Raw genomic sequence first — 19,608 nt, forward strand, 5'->3', positions numbered from 1 at the left:
TCCAACTCTGTTTAATAGATAAGTTACATTGTTATATAAAGAGCTTGGAAGCCGAGAGCCTCACAGCGTGAGTGACAGAGCCAGGAACAAAATTAAGGCACTCCTTTAGAATCCTAAATTCATCCCACAGCCCTTCCTGCTTTTACTGTATTATAGAGCTAATATTTTCACCTTCTAACCCATTATGCCGGCCCCTTGTTTATAGCACTCATAATCCCCTAGGATACCTTTTGAAAAGTTTTAACCTGTACTTGGTCTCTGACTGTGTAGTAAGGAAAGGTAAAAGCATAAAAGCAAAGCAGTGTGTTTTACATAAGCTCTTTCAAAAGATTTTAGGTTAAAATTTTCCTTGATTGGAGGAGGTATGAAAAACAGAGGTCAAAGAATGACTGTGAAACAACCAAACAAAGTCTGCATGATTTCTTTCTGCTGTACGATGTTAAAATGTTCCTGTTTGTACGTCTGTATTTTGCAGTATTTGCTTTAAAGTCTTTGTCCTCTTAGAAAAGTAAGATAATGAACAGATTATATTGCTCCATTTCAAGGAAGGAAACAACAAAGAAAAGCCAACTGGAACACCGGATTATATAAATAAAGGCAATTTTTACTGACAGGGTTCTGATCCAAATATTTATTTATTTCCTAACTCATACAAAATTGATGCTTGTAGAGGTATTAGGTTAAAAGGGTTGGAAAATTAATTCTTCTAATCATCCACAGAGAACATATAGTACTGATGAAGCAATGAAAACCTCTTTGACTTGAATAAGAAATACATTACATATAATTTACAGAAATAAGATCCAGTGTCATGTAGAAAATGACATTTTAGAGCAACAGGATCAGCAAGGACTTTGATACTTGTCTCTGCTGTGGCTGGAATGGGTCGCCCTTCACCCAGCTCCATCCAGTGGAAGGGGAGGCTTCCCTTCCACAGCTCCAGACAAGAAAGCCAACTGCTTCCATTGCCAGGCATTTCACCTGTTTGCCTGCCAGTCACCTCTCTTCTCAAGGCTCATACACCATCCAGTTCTTGCAAGTTCGTAACACGTTTTCTACACTAATGAGTTTGGCTGGATTCAGACCAGAGACCTACATCTAAAAGACTAAGAACAGAAGGAGGCTCTGTTCTACTAGGAATTTATTTCGCAATCAGATGGAAAACTTGGCTTAGGGGAAAAAATGTTAGATACCTGAAAAAAATGAGCAAGTCAATCCTGGATAAAAGTAGTTCTTTCTAACTTTTAATATAAATGAAAGTGCTATTAAAGGTTTGTATATGTGTCATGCCAAATTCTATAGAGATGAGAAATTAAATGAAATGGTATCTAAGTCCTTATAAATTTCGCTATTTACACAGAAGAGGAAAAATAATATTTCCTACATCATTTGTCATGTTTCCCTTCATATCTTGCATACTCGTTAAAATGTAGGGTTTCAAGTACCCATAGAAAAAATATGAACGTGCAGAGAGAATAACCACAAGAAAGGAAAAAAAGCAACCGACTCCTATAACTGCATTTAAAATAACTCACTCCTCTCTAAAGAGTCAAATCATGTTCTTTTTTCCTCCCTACATAAAGGTTGCACTCATATTCATAGTAACAGAAGAAAAAAAAGCATAGTTGCTTCGTAACACTGGACACAGCTTTCCAGAAACAAGATAGCAATTACTCAGAAATTCTATGGAAAACATTAATCACAGAGTAACTTGCTATTTACATTAAAGATGCAGCCTCTAAAATTAACCTTAAATTTAAAAAAAAGAGCGCTTTTTTTTTTTTGTCATAGGATAGTTTTGTCAATAATGTGAAGTCTCTGTTCTTTGCTTTTTGTCCAGCATTTCTTTTGAGATATATATCTATAAATTTACAGATATACATCTGAGAGAGATGTATCAAAAGTTAAAACGTGTCTGGATGGAGAGCCCGGCCAATTTAATCTGAAACCACATTTGCAGTAGACAAGCCCCCAGTGAAAAGAATGCCGGCATGATGAATTTGAATGAAATGACATTCCCTGTCCATGATCCGCGTAGGAACCTCAGTGCCTCAGTCCACAGAAGCTGGGCTAACAGGAGCAGTGCAGGTCCCCGGTGCCAGCAGGCTGAAGCACCTGGCCCTCGTGGGAGGCAGCGTTTTCCATCCCCGTAGAGACTGCTAGGACAGGTGCAGAGCAGGGCCAGCGGCGATGTGGAGAGCTGTCACCCTCTGTCTGGACTACAGATGGGATCCCAGTCCCTTGGCAGTCAGTGCAAGCCACTCCTGTTGATGCCAGCGGGAGCCGGACGAATCCCCAGGGCAGCAGCAGGCTCTGAGGACAGGAGTGCAGGACGAGGCATCACTGATGCTCCAGTGCAGTCCCAGCATGGCCATCACATTGCCCATCGGCTCTGCTCCCACTAGGCTCTACAAAAGGAGTCACTGCTGCCGTGCTTCTTCCACGGAACAACGCCCGGACCAGACAGGAACTATTGAGCTCCACAGCACTTCTTATTCTTACACATGCAGGATGCTAGTGGCCAACCAGCTCCAAATCAGAACCAGGAAAATCCAGCCGGAGCATGTGCCCCCTAAGAGAGCAAAGACAGTCTGTGCTTCCATCAGTCAGCACTCAGCTGCCCAGTTGTCATTGTCACTCGTCGAAACCAGTGCAAACTCACAGGAAAAAGAATGTCCGCATCAAGAGGGTAAAAATCTTTCCTCGTGTTCAAGAAAGCTACAAGCATTTACCCGGCATCTCTATCAAATATCGTAGAAAAGGTTACACAAAAATATTTAAATATATGGATACAGATACATAGATATTACACTTGCATAAAGTATGTATTTTCAAAACCCTTTGGGCAGTTTCACATTTAGCTGAAAATGTATGCTTTAGAAATATGAACAATTTCCTACTCTTTTCTAGTTTAAGTAGGAGGGGGAGGGGAAAGAAGCATCAGCCTTATTAATACTGAATGCTAAGTGCAGAAGTTTAGCTGTAGCTGTAGGGTTTTGAAGCAATTGATTTGACAGAACCTCCAAGCATAAACTCTGTTTTAAAAATCCACATCTATTCCCTAGATTGCTTATTGTTTCATGAAAATGAAAACCTACGTGTCCTGCTTGTATCAGCTAGATCTCCTGAGACCGTTCAATTAAACCTCATAAGCTTGCAATACCTCAAGATAGGGCTGTGTACTGGGAATATGCATGAACCTTATTGCAGTAATTCTGTGTGATAATAGGAATTTACAACTTCTCATATCTTGTCTAATTTAAGTTTAGAAATAAAAAAACCTTAAATGACACCACAAGAAGCTCACAGTTCTGCAAAAAATTAAAGTCAGTATGAAATTTTACTAATAGACCATATAATTTACACAGATTTACATACAGAGATATTAAAATATTAAATCAAAGCTAATTAACAAAGGATAGAGTTTTACATGATAATATTTTAACTCTAGTCACACTTTCGCAACTACTTTCAGTGGCATGAGATTATATAAATAATACATATACCTGTATATCCATTATATATATATCAAGATATATATATATTTCTCCATCCTTCTTTTTTTTTTTTCTTCAAAAATAGGGCAATTTTATAACTGCAATGAGATGTGACAAGCAGTACACTTCTGGGGAATTATTGCATGCCTTGAGTGCATAAGGCAGAAGAAAGAGTATCTGACTTCAGACACTAAAGAAGTGGAATCATCAACCAGAAATGCACTGGAGTGATTTGGAACATCTTATTGCTTTTATAAAACTCCAAATTATACACTGTTGGTCTGGCATGGGAGGGGGGGCGGGGAAAGGGGGGACAGGGGTGGTTTAAAGGCACAAAATAAAGGGGAAAGTAATACCTCTCTATTTAGTGGAGATCAACGCTCAGGAAGCTCCATTAGTGCTCGCTGAACACTCCTCATTGTCCTAAATCTACTCCCTGTGGTGCAATACCGCGCCGCAGTTGCATAAGGAGGTTAAACACAAAAGTTCATGCATCCTTTATTAGGGGAAACAAAACAAAGCCAATTTCCTTGCCCAGCAACAACGAAGTACCCAATATCAGCAAGGGCCAGCCGTGGCTCCCGTCCTTGCAAGCAGCCCTGGCTCAGCCGCACGCCACACTGACCTCGGCGGATGGAGCGGCTCCTTGGGCTGCTACAGCCCTTCCCGAAAACCATGCAGGCACGGATCCAAACCCAACAGCAATTTCCCATCGCACCAGGAAAGACCAGGGAGCGAGAAAAGTGGGGAACAGAAATGCTGCCCCGAAATCTCTGCATTTTGGGGGTATTACAGGAGTGTGGAGGACTTCTGCCACTCTCCCAGTTTTACACTGGTCAATGACATTCACTCGCAGATTACGGTTCCAGACCTCCTGGTCTACGCGTCTGGGGTTTTTTTTAGTCAGCCACCCTAGCAGACAGAGAATGTCAGAGAAGAAATACAAAGGATACAGAATATTTAAAAAGTGGGTACTGTTACTATATCCTCAAATCACTTTAAATGATGGAACAGAAAGAAAAAAAAAAAAAAAAAAAAGAGGAATAAATCCCTCGGGATCACTTTTTCTTTGCTGTAATTTTCAGATGTTAGTATGTACAGTAGAGGGCTGCCTCTGCTACGATACCACACTATGTGTTTCAAAGTTTGGATACGGCATGCTGTTAAGGCACCTTCAAGTAATGGTCACTGATTTATTCACTAAGCAAAGACGCATTTTCTGTAAACCACACTGCGTCCTCCAACACACACAGTACCAGCAGCCACTCACACCCGCCATCCAGAGACAACAAAACTCTCTGTATTTGCCAGGGACAAACCACACCAGTTCTAAGCAGTCACTTCAAAAATAAGTATCTGCCGGGGTTTGGGAGCGGACGTTTTGCACGACTGCGTTATTTGTTTCCCAAGAGAGGAAACACGATAAAATTAAGTGTTGTCCGTCCCTAATTGTCTACAAGATTAGAAGGGTTGAAAACACACATCAGCCTAAAAAAGTAGAAGCAAGATCTCTGTACTGCTGCAGGATTCCTTGCTGGGAGACAAAGCTGTAAAGGCAGGCATTCAGTGCAGGGTGCCTGGTGCAGAACTAGATTGCTTCAGGACCAACAGGAGGTACAAAGACAACCTCTCCTGGGAGGGGACAGGCAAGTTACTGCACATCACCTCTCCCTTCCACACTGAACGGTACCGGGTTTGGGCTTCACGGTTCATGGCACGGGGAAGGGGATGCTTTTCAAGATGAAGGGAGCTGATGGGAGAGGAATGCTCAGGCACCACTCTATGCAGACAGCTGACTCCATCCCAGATAGTGAGTGGGTCACTCGGTGCTGCAGCTGGGGGCACAGGGCCACGGGGTCGGAGGGTGCTTGCAGTTAAGCCCGATGGCCATTTCTACACTAAGCAATTTTCCAGTTCTGGAAAAGAGTGAGAAAGGTGGGACAGGGGCATAGATCCCAGCACAAAAGGAGAGACCACAGTGTACCACCAGTCTACTCCAAGATGATACAAGGGTCCCAAGGCACCCACCAGACCTGCCTCTCCCCCCATACCCCAACCCACACCAGGTAACAATGACACAGGGTGCAGTGGGAATCCCAAGAGCAGTGGGAAACCAAATTATCCCTGTACTTGGGGTAATAGTGTCCAGAGAAAAGGGACCCCCTACCCCTGACCCTCTCGTGCAGGTGGATGACTTGATATTTAGTGGCTGTGTGCAGCTCCTTCTCCAGTAAAAAGATGCATCCTTTCCTCACACAGTCAATGAGAAACGTAATGTGATCTGTCGTGCGCTTGAATCATGGGCTTGTTCGTTCATTTGAATTAGCAATGTTTTCTTCTTCTTCGGGGACTAGAATAATCACTCAGATATTTACAAACATCAATCAGTGCCTTCGCGAGGTCTCCCCCAAACCATCACGACAAAATCACCGTCTGCAGGAGCCCCGCGCCAGCTGTGTCCAAACAAGCCTGCGCTTGCTGAGAGCTGGGGGCTGCCGAGGGAGAGGAGCGCTGGATTTCCAAGTCCTGGGGGGGTCTTCCCAGTCGGCTGTCTCTTCCTTGGGGTGCCTCTCCCCGCACCACTGTCCCAGGGTGCTGGCTGCTGCTATTGCTGCTGCGGGCACAATGGTCCCGTTCATACTCCTCCTGAGCCTTTTGCATTTTCCGCTTCTTCATCTTCCTCTTGTGGATGTGGAAGGTGGTGAGGGAGAGGAGGATCAGGCAGAAGATGAGGGTGACCAGGACAATTAAAACCAGGGTGGACGAGAAGGACTGAAAGAGTTGACCCACTTGCGTGATGCAGGTGCTGCTGGTATTTAAGGTGGCAGATGTCCTGTTCAGAAGACAAGGCGGCAGGGAGAGCCTCAACTCTTTGGAGAGCTTGGCACTCATTGAGGAGGCTACGGAAGACGAGGATCTTCCTCCCCTCTCTGAAGACGTCTAAATTTCAGTCGGTGTCGGGCTGCTGGCGGGCGCTCGCTGGAAATGCCCGGGATGCTGCCGGCTCAGCCTCCCGCTCGCTCTCAAGTACCCGAGCAGCCTGCAAAGGGAGCCGGACACATCAGCGCCCCGAGGCACCCACCCTGCGCAGCTGCCCCCGCCCCGAGCCCGGCTGCGGCAGCCTCCGCCCTGCGCCCCGCTCCGAGCGGCCCCGGCTGCTGCCGGGGGGCGGCGGAGGGGCGCCGGGACGGGGCACCGCGCCGCCGCTCCGACTTCGCAAATTCCCCGGCACCCCGCGCAGCGCTGCCCGGCCGCTCCCCCAACTAGTTGCCGCGGGAAAAGAAGCGAGGGAGCGGCGGCCGGGTGCCAGAGCCCCGCGCCGCGGCGGCTCGGGGCTGCCGGAGCCGAGCGGGTCCTGCCCCGCCGTGCCGGAGCCGCCGCCCGCCCCGGACCCCCCCCCCCCCGCCCCGGTTACCTGCGCGGCGAGGGAGCGCCCGGGCGCCGCGGGCGCTGGGGGCTGCGGCAGCGCGGAGTGAGGCAGGAGCGGAGGCACCGCCGCTTCGGGGAGCGCCGCCCGCAGCTGCAGCCGCCCCGGCCGCTGACGTCAGGGGCCCGGCCCGCCGGCCGCCGCCCGCACCGCCCGCGGCACCGCCCGCACCGCCCGCACCGCCCGCACCGCCCGCGGCACCGCCCGCACCGCCCGAACCGCCCGCGGCACCGCCCGCACCGCCCGAACCGCCCGCGGCACCGCCCGCACCGCCCGCACCGCCCGCGGCACCGCCCGCACCGCCCGCGGCACCGCCCGCACCGCCCGCACCGCCCGGCCCGGGCCTGCCGCACGCAGCGCCCGGCCCTGCCCGCCCCCCGCCGCCGAGAGCGGCCCGCAGCCCCTTCCCCAGAAGGGCCCGAGGTAGCGCCGCACGCACCGACTGCAGGCAGCCCTGCGCCCCCGGCCCCAGGCACGCAGTCGCGCCGTGCCCGGAGCGGGCGCACAGAGGCAGCCCCGGAGCCTTCACCCGGAGCCAGCCGCGCTCGCTCCGTGCCGCAGCCGGCTGCCGGGCGGCCCTCGGTGCCAAAACCCCGTCCCTCCGCACGGCCGTCCTCGCCCGGGGAGGCTGGTGTGAATCTGCGGGAGCGAAGCCGTGCCAGGGACATCAGATGTGTGAAAACTTGCCTTACTAAGGCTAAGTGCATCGCAGGCATTTTCGTCAAGAACAAACAGCTACGAGCTGCCCATATGAGCTGCTCCCCACTTAAGCCAAAAATCGGATGATTTCTGAACGGAAGAAAATCTGTTATTTGAAAAGTGCTTTCAGAAGTACTAACAGGGCAGAATTCCATTAGGACGGAGCTCTTTACATTTCCAAAAGGAACAAACTGATGTGTTAGTCTCTGACAACATGGGACAAGATCTGATGGCCAGGAGGTTCCATCGGTCCCATGTTGCATGCTCTAGACTAACCCATGTGCTGGAAGGAGAGTTGCTAAAAAGCCCTGGTGTAAGTAACAGGACTTCAAGGAAAACCAGAAAATATCCATCCTTTCTAGTGGCTGAAATGCCTGGAGGAAAATCTGTACAGGATAAACTGTGACACGAGTTGGAAAAATCTTCAGTCAAGAACAAAGGTCCATTAGATCTGCTGACCCTGATAGCCAAGAACCTTTCACAGAGGTGGACAGAAGATGGCAAGCTGTGCATTTAAGCTCTTTGCTGTTTCAAGGCAGATTTTTTCTGTACTGTCTCTGATAAATAAATGCACCAAAGCTTGTGACATTTGGCCAGGCACTATTAACTCTGTGATTGCTCTGGAGAAAGATTTACACCGCATGGAATGAATTGCGTTCAGGATGGTTGGGATAGTCCCAATCATTTGCAAAGGGACTCCAACTTAATGTTTCCTCTAAAACTGGAGGAATAGGGGTTTCCATTACTCTTTCCCCTCCCCAGAATAATACAGCTTGATGCTGAAGGGGTGCTGCACAAAGAGGAAAGACGTTCAGCCCAGTACAAGCCCTTGCTCACTCATTTTACCACTACTCCTCTCACTCAGCTCCCTCAGGTGCACAGCTGGTGTCATTGCCAAAACACAGCTCCCCATGCAGTGGACTTGGATAGGTGAGCATTAAAAGTCTGTTACAGCCCAAATTATTATGATTCTATGATTCTCAGCCCAGCACTCCTTGCACACGTGTCCAACCCCTCTCACACACACGCATCTCCATAGCCTCACTGGCATTCTGCCTGCACTTTTTTTCTTCCTCCTTACCTTCCTCCAACGTGCATATCTGAGGTCTGCATTAATCAGTGCTCAATACTTGCTGCCTTAGAGGAGAAAACAACCACCACAGGCTGAAACAGCACATCAGTCCTCAGGTCATTCTCTCTTTCCTCCCACTATTCTTTGCAATGCAGCAGCTGAATGGGAGGCTGCAAAACAAGGTGAGGGGCATGGGGACAACTCATCATGGTCTGTGCCACTGGAGGATGCTCCTGATCCCACACAGAAGCAACCAAGGTATAAACCAATAGTGCTGTGCTCCCTGATCAAGCTCCACTGAATCCTTTAGCCTAAACTGAAAGTGGGAAAAAGGATAGCATTTAATCCCAAAAGCATGTGCAAAGTTGCAGCAGTTGGTCTGAGACTGCTGTTCAGAAGTTACCAGATTATTAAAAATAATTAATTTAAAAAAACCCCAAACAACACTATAAGATTGGCCTTTTGCACAGAAAACAATATTAGGAGATATAATAAAGGTATGAAGAGACCTTAGAATGTTAGCCCTGTTTATGGCAGAAATAACCAAATTGGGGATTGAATAAACTTGAAAACTAAAGAATTTACGAACTCCAGAGGGTTTATTGGAAAAGTGAATAGCTAGGACTACGTATTTATTGCACTAGGATAGATGACTTTGTCTTCAGGTTTTACGTGTTGAGGGAGGCAACACAAAGCTACTGAAAGTTAAATTACCTTAAATAAATTTAAAATCCTTTGTGCATTAAGTTTACCTGTTGTCCATTGTCTTCAATTATTCACATTATACCTTGCTTTCAGGATTAGAAAATAGTGAAAATGTGTCTCGTGTATTAGTATGGTAATTATGCCAAGATTTTTCCTAAACCATAGAGAATGAAAAATAGTTTCAGGGAGTGGACAATGGTGGAGACCTCAGCAAATGTTTAACTCTTTCCCTACTGTCACAGCCCCTTCTCTGTGTGCTCATGTACGATTTTGCAATATTTCTGCTTTAGCTAGAAAAAATTAAAAGCAGAGATTGTTCTAGCTCTTTCTGGCAACTAATTTTACCATGTTTAATAAGAGAGTCAGAAGAGAAGGATTGTAATCTGAAAGGGAAATAACTCTGCTGTGATTACACATACCTTGGCTTTCTGGTTCATACTGGCTGTAAGCCAATCAAGTGGATTCAAATACCCATGAGCAGAATACAGGAAGTTTTAGAAATCAGGGGGAAACATTCTGTGTAGTTATTGTGCATTATTCCTTTGCTCTGATTAACTGTTATATTTGAATATATAAATAGAAAATATAGATAATGTGGTCATGAAAAATCCTTACTTTGTCTGGCATGAAAATAAAGGGCAAGATATCTTTAAGAGTATCCTCTTTCAAGAATAATTTGGTCATTAGTTATAGTGAATTCAAGCATACCGTATAAACAGTATAACATTTATGGGAATTAGGTTTCTTGCTGAAGTAGAATGAAGTAGATAGAGGACATTATATTAAGGGGATAGTTTTTGAATTTTACAACAAGGTTTGTGCTCATTAGAACCTTGATAACTCCCAATTTTCTCTTGATTCCCATTATTAAGAAACAGACAGAGTACATACTTCCAAATCCCACAAATGGACTTTCATACATGATTTTTTTTTAGTCTATAATTAGGAAAGTTGTTCCTTCAGATACTAATTCCTCAATCCCTGTATTACAAGGCCCTTTTTTCACTAAGGCAGTTGCCTAATGAGGTAACCTCTGTGAGCAAAGGCTGTTCATGTAAGTAAAGGTTTGGTGGTTCAGGCCTTGCCTATTAATGACCCTTCTTGCAAAAAAATTTATTGTCCCACCAGTGTTTAAATTTAGCACTTGATTGCATATAGAATAATGCATGATGCCTTTTTCACCAAGATTGATGTCGTCATTTGCCAGCCAAACCAAGCACTCCCAGAATGCCAATAACCCTGATAATTAATCTGCTATCTCCCCATGGGATTAAGGCCATCTGTGTAGAAGTCTTTCAGGACTTTACATACCCTCACTGCAGTAGGTGAAACCCAGTGATTTAAACATGGTTTGAAAACCTAGTACTGTTGATGGAACAGATTTTACAACCAAAATGAAATCAATTTTTGTTTCATATGCACTGGTAGGTCAGCTAAGATCCTGCAGATACTAGAAGTGTCCTTCAGAGACTCTGAGCTGGAATAGCTTTACTGTGGCTGGCAGTTCTGCTTCCCAGGTTACCCAGCTCACAAGCAGGTATTCTTTTTCTTTCTTTCCCCCACACCTTTTAGAAGAAGGTAGTCTGGGTGATATGGACTCACAATTATTTCAGTTTCAGGAGATGATTCTTTTTGAAGCTTAAGGACAATTTTACATATTCATTTTCTGTTCTTACTTTTGGAAAATATTCTTTTCATGTTCTGGTAAAGAAGAAACCTCCCACATGTGATGGTGAGAATTTAAAAAAGAAAAAAATAGGATGCATGTGATGCTGACCGAGGAAGGTTTCTAGGCTTTTGCTGAATTCAACAGGGTGCTAAAGGGTACTAGGAGTAGAACATAGGTCCAGACTATGAAGAATTAAGTAGACAATCTTGAGCTTGCCTGACCAAGTACGCAGATCTAATTATAACATCAGAATTCTAAAGCTGCACATGCGTACATCTGCTAATGTAAAGTGGATCTGAGTAAAATTTTTGCAAAGGGAGGAAAGAAGGACAGTGTTTTATGTGTAACTATGCACTAAAGATGCACTAAAATTTACTTTATTCATTAGCCAGTGCATTTTAGAACAGCAGGGTCAGAGTAATGACCTTCCACATTTAATCCTATGACCTTCCACATTTAATCCTTTGACTTTTCTTATACAGAGTTTTCAGCGAATTTGGAAGAGCAGACTTTGATTATGTTTTTAAATACAGAACATGGCTAGTGGTAGGTGAAACATCAACTGGCTGTAGCAGTGAGTATCACCGAGAGAGGAAAAATGAATTTTTACCACTTAGTTAGACTGGAGTGAGGTTTAAGAGTAATGATCCACAGTTGGAATCTGATCGCATGTTAACAGACCCTCACATACTTCCCCTAACACAGTTTGAATGCATTTCAGAGCCAATTCCACACAACAGCCACTCCAGTTTTTAATCTGGAATAAAGCACTTGTTCAGTCAAACTCTGTGACTGGGTCAGATCCAGTCCTGAAGGACGGTGGGCTCGTGCAGCCTCAAGCCTGCATCCCTTCTGTGTGACCCAGGGCACTCTGCCATCAGTGGGTGGTGAGGGAGAACCTGCAAGTGAGAGAAAGAAAAAACCACACTTCCCTTAGGTCATCCCATGGGCCAAAGGCAGAGTAGTCCTCACATGTGCTCCTGTGATCTGTACATGTACACAGAGTAGAGCAGCAGCACCACGAACGGGACACTTAGGATAACAGTCTGGCTGCTGCTGTCCGCAGACAGAAGGCTGGAAGTGAAAGGACTTGAATTTGGGTCTTTCAGCTCCAGGCAGCACATGTCTCAGCCTGAGACAGGAGATTTTCTTGTTCATTCCAGGCACATAACAACCCTCCCGCTCCCCGTAATATCCTGGCTTTGTTCCAGGGAGGAAATCTAAGAAAGCTGGGAAAGTGTAATGGATGACAAAGCCATTTACTTCTAGCTCTACTAGAAAAAAATCCATGACCAGTCAACTCCAGCTCACTGTGCTGTTCATCAGCAATGTACATTGCTCAAATTTTGCCCAGGGCCTTTTATAATTATTTTTTTTATTTTTTTTTAATCAACTACTGCGTGATGAAGAAAGCAGCATTCATTTTATTCTGCTCCCCTGTTACCTCCTGGGTCCTGGACATCCAAGAGACCTTGGTTTTATCCCACTTTACCTCTATTGCAATAGTAAAAGAAATCCTGAGCTGCTGGAAATACATTTTTCTTGCATTGTTGCATAGCTGAAAGTCTTTGTGGACAGTCTTGTTCTTTCAATTTGTCATCCTGCTTGTAGCCAGGATTTTCACCACTTCTCTCACAGAAATCTGAATTAAGTTTAGAAAATTTATTTTAAAACAAAACTAATTTTTACTAGCTTTGTAGCACTTAGCTTTTTTCTTCTGAGGCTGTATTTTGAGATGGGGAGTGAGAATAATTTTCAATTTTTAGTTAGAGTATCATCCCAAAACTTCACCAGCACGAAGTTTCTTCATGCCCATATTTTCTAAACTGGGACCATAAATGTGAAGGTCTTATTCCAAAAGGTGCTGTGCCCTGTAGTCAGATACAAGCACCTGCTCACAGGAAAGGTAAAATTAAGTGTGTTGTTAATTGCCTGTTGGGTTGGTTCAAACACCTTGCAGCCACAGCCCCTCACAGGTGCTTCTTTCCCTCCTTCCCAAAAACCCATGTGGCAAACAGAGCTGCCCAAGCTGCAGAGCTGATGGTCTCTTCCAAGGCGAGAGCCCTCCATCTTATGAGCTGTATGAGCACCTTTGAAAACAGAAAAGTCTCTGGCAGACAAATGAGCTCAAGGTTTTCCCTTCATTGTTCCTGGCTTTACCTGATATCATGTACGACGTGTTTGTGAATAATCCTTTTTGTACAAAAATAGCATTGTCTCAGAAGAGCTTATTTTACCTGTGGAAATCAGCAAGAAAGCAGTTGTTTACTGTGATTTCATTTTGAACTTGCTTCACCACTGTGTGTATTAGACTCTGCTGGAGAACCATGTAATCTCTTATTACTGGGCTCTTTGGTTTTCTCTCTGTGTCTTTCTGCTAAGTTTTATTATACTCTTTGCCATGTCATGTCTGAAATTAGACTGAAAACACATTGGGAAAGCAACAGAATGATCTGATTTTAATCAAGAGGTGCTCTGAGAGAACATAAAACTCTCTCCAAAATAAAATAAAACCAACTGCAGCAACTGGAAATAAGGAGAAAATATCAATGCAATAAACACTCAACAAAGTTGGCCAGTTTTTTTAAAGCTCTACAGGAACATGTTTGGATGTAGTAATGCCCTTGCATGATAGCAGGAGACTGATTAGCTGGTTTGTACTCAAAGAAAGTATTGATACCATAACTTTTCTTTGTGTACTTAGGTAACACTATGCCAAGGAATCCTGTTTTTTACTTCTTCTGACCTTCACACTTCAGCAGTTAAAATTAGGTCTCTAAATCATTGCTATGATACAAATATTTTCCCTTGCCTTAAGGAGCCCAGGACTAAAGTTTAGCTAATCTACCTCTCACCACCTTTGTGGGTCACGCTGGAATAGCATCAGTGTAAAAAGGAAAAGCTTGGAAAGCAAAGGAAAAACTGAGTTGACAGAACAGGGAGTCTAGACTGAGTTTACAGAATGGGGAAAAATGTGGCAAAAATTAACATTTTTATAGAATAATGCATTTTGTAGAACTAAGAAGTGCAGGTGGAACATAGGAGATACAGTGTAGAAGTGACAATCATAAATAGCTATTATTTGAGGGGAAATATATAACAGTGAGAAGAGAGATTTCAATAAATTGGAATTACATAACTGAAAATTATACAGCATAAAAATATAATTTGTCATTTCAATCACAGGCCTATAAAGACATAGTTCTATATGTAGTTTCATCTGCTCTAGTTAGAAAAATATGTAATAATTCTTATAAGAATATGCATTTAAAAATTCCATGAACTGTGATAGCATGAAAAAACAGAGAAATGTTATGGTGTTTCTCAGATAGGTACATATCATCTGCCACTTTCAATCCTGTGCCTGTCATATTTACTCCACATGTCTGAGAGGAAGAGTTGGACCTTTACCACAAAGTGTTAAAGTAGGGCATTAACTCTCAGGAACAGACACCAGGAGAATGGGATGTCTTCCTAATGAGGGGAAATGTAGAAACGCAGCTGAGATAGGATAAAAAGCTGTATTATGTGACATCTTTTAGGAAAAGAATAATAAGGGAAGGGAAGGGAAGGGAAGGGAAGGGAAGGGAAGGGAAGGGAAGGGAAGGGAAGGGAAGGGAAGGGAAGGGAAGGGAAGGGAAGGGAAGGGAAGGGAAGGGAAGGGAAGGGAAGGGAAGGGAAGGGAAGGGAAGGGAAGGGAAGGGAAGGGAAGGGAAGGGAAGGGAAGGGAAGGGAAGGGAAGGGAAGGGAAGGGAAGGGAAGGGAAGGGAAGGGAAGGGAAGGGAAGGGAAGGGAAGGGAAGGGAAGGGAAGGGAAGGGAAGGGAAGGGAAGGGAAGGGAAGGGAAGGGAAGGGAAGTGTACACTGTAACTTGTCTAATGAAGTCATTGGGAGATGTGGAGGTCTGGTTTATGAGCAAAGAATAGGTCATTGAAGAAAAATTAATTAAAGATCAGAGTGTAAAGTGCTGGCATGGTGCAGAACAAATGTTGGGAATTGTAACCTTGTTAGTACAGAAAACTATGAAACAAAACAAACTGCACAACTATGTTTCCTTCCCCACAGTTATCAAGTATTTAAAGACTGTGTACATGACTGCATCCAAAAAATATAGCATCCAAAGCACCTTGAAAGAGATCTTGTTTGTTGAAACCAACAAGCATTTTTTGGTCTATAACTGGGGCAAGTAGAAGGGAGCAAAATGGACTTTCTACTTTTATTTGAGGGATCTATTCCCTTGGAAAGATAGACCTTTAAGGCAGCATGCATTTCTATGACAATTCACCAACCACCAAGTTTTGCACCTGTAGGCAAGCAGACCACTGACAGAGGACAAGACTTCTACAGTGTAGTTAAAGAAATGACAAGGATATCCTGGAACTTGTTATTTAAAAGAAGAAGGAGGAAGAAAAGGAGCAGGATAATGAACAAGGACAAAAAAGGGCAATCCACTATTTCTAAACAATCATGTTGTAATATTGAGTGTCTTACGGTTCTTGTATGGGAGTACCATGCTTTCACTTCCCAGGGCATCTTCAGTTTCTCACAGGACTGGACCTTGGGGTCTTCTGAGTAACCACTTATGAAAATCTTTATTTTTTTTATTCTATTTCTTATCACATTTTATTCTATTTCTTATGACAGAGAAACAAGCGAGTGGGGTGCTGTCATTGGGATGTTTTGAAGCTGAGCTACCTACGTTTGAGCCAATGAAATTGTTAGATTGCCTTTCCAGACTAAAACAGTCCTGGAAAAGGAGAACATGAGGTTAATTGTCTAGTTTCAACTGAACACATTTGTGTATTTCATACCAACTTAAATGTTCTGACTAAAAAATAAAAATAGACAAGTGGCTTTAACTTAATTTAGTAATTGCATATGGTATTTTCACATTAAAAGAAAAGACTAATTAATAACAACTGTCATTTAAAACCCAGCTACTTTACAAAAGTACATTTCTCCATAGATTTCCATCATGGTTATTACTATGACTAGATTAGGACACAACATTAATACCTAAATATTTCATTGCTTGATAGACTAAGCTTCATTTGAGCTGTTCCAGTCTATTATTCAAATTATAATATTAGAATTTATTGATATGTATTTAATTGGAAGATGACAGCATCTCTTATTAGCTACTTAAACTGAGACCAACAGCTGAAAAATATCAGCATGAAAGCTATGCAAACAAAAATTTTGCAAATCAAAAGAATCATTCTTATTTGCTGAGATCTTACACTGAACAAAATCACTTCAACCCTCAAATAACAATCATATTAGTGAGTAATTAAAGCAAGGGACAAAGTCAAGACTACAATATTCTATTCCCAATTCAGCTACTGACTCACAGTGTGATTTTGCTCATTTACCACCTATAAAATGGAAGATGTGATAATGATAATGACAGGGATAATAATGCCTACATAAAAGAAGTGCTAGGAGTCTTAATGTTTGAAAAGAGCTTTGAGATAGAGCTGCTATATAAACACAGATTATAATTAACAAGGGACTGCAGGCTTGCACAATTGGTACGTTCTTGGGGCTTTCAGAAGTAAAGATAGGTGCTGTATATATCTGAGATACCACAAGTCCTCTGTTGTAAGAGCTTTTTTGGGAAATTATGTTTCACAGCTGCCATTACACTGTATTGGAGCCAAGCTTTTAAGAGGACCTAACTATTTGCCAGTCATTAACACAAGAAACTTTAAAAGCAGTTCAAAATAATCTCATCACTGAGACCACTGGCTACAGCTTGTCTTATTGTGTTCTCTTCTTAGTAGATATGTGTAACAATGCATTTATATGAAAGACAGGAGAACACGAGCACCTGAACAAGGAGAAGAGGTTCAGTGCCTTAGTGAATGTTGAGTGCCTGAGGCATAGATGAGCTTGGAGATTTTCTTGTAGTATAAATCCATGCCGCCAAAGTCCCTGAAAATGGTCAAACACAACCCCAAAAATCATTTTCTTGACCAGTTCAGACATCTGCTCTGAGCACAGTGATATTCTTCTGTTGTTGAAAGCCTTTGAAAATAATGGGTTGCTTTAGAGCAGAAACCTAGTAAAAATATGAATAAGATACTTCGGAAAGGTGAAGTATCCCTTGCTGAAAGGCAAATCAAACAGTAGCTTTGGAAAGATAATATACTCAACAAAAGTCAGAATAATAATGAGAAGCAGATGTATAGATTATAGAACTTTGTAGAGCACAGCAAAATATCACTGTAAAACAAGTCAAAGGCATCTGCAAAGGTACATTGGTCTCTTTTTCTTATATAATCAATTAGATGTTTTTAACAAACTAAATCAGCTAAAAAAAAAAAGAACAGTCTGTAAGTAATCTTTGTGTGCAAATAAATGATTAGTGCAGAGGAGCAGCAAAAACATCTTTTAATAGCTTGTTTTGTAGGAAAAAATTGTACAGGACTAGATTTGTGTAAGGCTGGCAGACTACAGGAACATGAAGTGATATGAAAGGGGTATTTTAGTTATACATTTTTCTTAAAGATATTCCAGTGCACAACATTACAAATCCATTTCTATTTCCCCTCAAAACACAGAAATCTCTCAAACCATTAAGAAATGGAAAATCTTCTAAGTAAAGACTATAAGAAAATGGTCTGATTCTTCTCAGCTAGTTATGTTTTATTATTATTAATTAAGTTACAACATTACAAGTCCCCATCAAGTCAATATCATGATGCTGAGACATTAAAGAGGGATCCTTCTTTACAAGAGCACAATTTATTGAAGAACCAACAAGGTGATTTAGCTAAGGCCGCAGAACGGCTCAGTGGCAGAAGAAGATCAGCACCTGAATTGCAGCATTTGGAATGTACATATGGAGCATAAAGTCAATCCTTCCAGCATAAATTGGTAGGCCACTGCCAACTTAGAAGGGCCTTTAAATCTGTAAATATCTTGCATCCAGTCTAGCTGCCCTGCCAGGTTAGCTTTCATTGCCCCACTTATTTCTGTTTAGCCAGGTCTCTGGAGCAGCATCCTCCTTATTTCATATCTCCATTTTGTAATTTACCATTTCAGAGCTGGAGAACAATTAGCTGGTGACAGGAATAAAACCACAGGGTCCCCAGAAGAGTTAGGGGGAAGAAAGAACAGGATGGGCACGAAGCATGGCATTTAGTGTTGCAAGATTTCTTACTGCTGAAAGGGTTCATTTTGTTACAAAGAGTCAAAAATTCTCACATTCCTGTGGAAGCAAAAAAAACATAGAATGCTGCGACTTTCCTCTTAAAAAAATATAAATTTGGATAAGTGATCATGTGTCACTGAGTAAGAAAGATTGGGAGGAAATGCATTTCGTGAAGATTCTATTCTAGCTGCCTTTTAGTCTTTCCTGAACATCTGAAATGCTCAGCACCGTTCTCAGCAGTAGTGTAGATACTGCATGTGTGAGGGTTGTTTTTCTGTTCTTAATTGAGCAGAAAGTATGGTGCATCTCTGATTTGTTAGTCACATTACTGGGGAGCAGGATCTTGGGAGAGATTTCTGAGGACAGCAAGTGGAATAAACCCAGACAGAACTGACATAAAACATGAAATGTAAAACACAAAACTTCTGTGTGTGGAAAAGAGCCATTTGTGCTGTTGTAGTAAACACAATGTTTGCCAGGATTTTTGGCCATGGAAAGCTGAGAACTATGGGAACATGTGAGGACCCCAAATCCACAGTGATAAGAGCAACAATTCCCTTATTCATATCAGTGATAAGGGTTCACATCATTTTCCCCTCAGAACCCCATTGCCACATTTGTTTTTCTACATTAAAATAACTTTGATGGGCATTGCTTTCAATAAGAAGGAAATTGTTTCTTCGCTTTCAGAGGTGTTCTAAAACCACAGAGCTGCAATGAAGGCTTCAGAGACTGTGGTTAGGCTGTGTCCAATGTTTGTTTCATGCTGTATTGATCCTGTCACTGCTCTTCTCAGCTTAGAAAATTGTAGATTTCCTGATTTTCAGCCTCATTTTTCCATGACCCTCCTGAGAAAAGCTTAGTAGAAGACACAGAAGTGTGAGTGTCAGTGGAGAGCGCTCTTTTGTGAGGGTGGTTGGGCAGCATCCAAATGAGAAATATTTTATGGTATTTTATATATTTTATTTAAATTTTTTATAATATTTTAATAAAAATTGTCAATATTTTATGAAAAAAAGCCTTACAGAAGATTCACTGCCTCTTCTGTCTACCCAGGCTGGTGCTCTCCTTTTGCCTTACCACAGCTCAGTCATTAATGCTCATCTTGCTTCAAGTTTCATTCATTTTCTTCATATTTATTTTGCTTCGAGCTTCATTCACATTCTTCCCAGAGACCTCAGTAGGCAGCTGGCCTGACTGCTTCCATCCTCTTTCTCAGTGTCACTGCTAAGTCTCCCCAGGAGCTTCCAGGCCCTGTGTCTGACCCCAAGCCCCTGTAATGTGAATGGGAGAGCTTTGTAGGCTGGATGTGTCATGTGTCCATCACTGGATCTCACACACATTTCAGTGGTAATCTCTCCATTCTGGAAATTTTGTATCTGGA

General features: G+C 43.1%; 1 protein-coding gene across 2 annotated transcripts in view; it reads right to left on the reverse strand.

The window, feature by feature from the left end:
- Positions 1-616: 616 nt before the first annotated feature.
- C3H11orf87 (chromosome 3 C11orf87 homolog) overlaps positions 617-19,608 on the reverse strand; it is a 28,031-nt gene continuing 9,039 nt past the window's right edge. Inside the window, exons 1-2 of one of the 2 annotated variants that reach the window (XM_086881914.1) lie at positions 6,913-7,012; positions 617-6,537 (exon numbers count right to left, since the gene is read on the reverse strand). In XM_086881914.1, coding sequence (XP_086738040.1) covers positions 5,913-6,389 — 477 coding nt within the window. In that variant the 5' untranslated portion in view covers positions 6,390-6,537; positions 6,913-7,012 and the 3' untranslated portion in view covers positions 617-5,912. Of the gene's footprint in view, positions 6,538-6,912; positions 7,013-19,608 lie in introns of those variants that run through there. The other variant, XM_023919995.2, reaches the window with a different exon arrangement.

Source organism: Cyanistes caeruleus, chromosome 3, assembly GCF_971803275.1.
Source record: "Cyanistes caeruleus chromosome 3, bCyaCae1.hap1.1, whole genome shotgun sequence".
Taxonomy (NCBI): Eukaryota; Metazoa; Chordata; class Aves; order Passeriformes; family Paridae; genus Cyanistes; species Cyanistes caeruleus.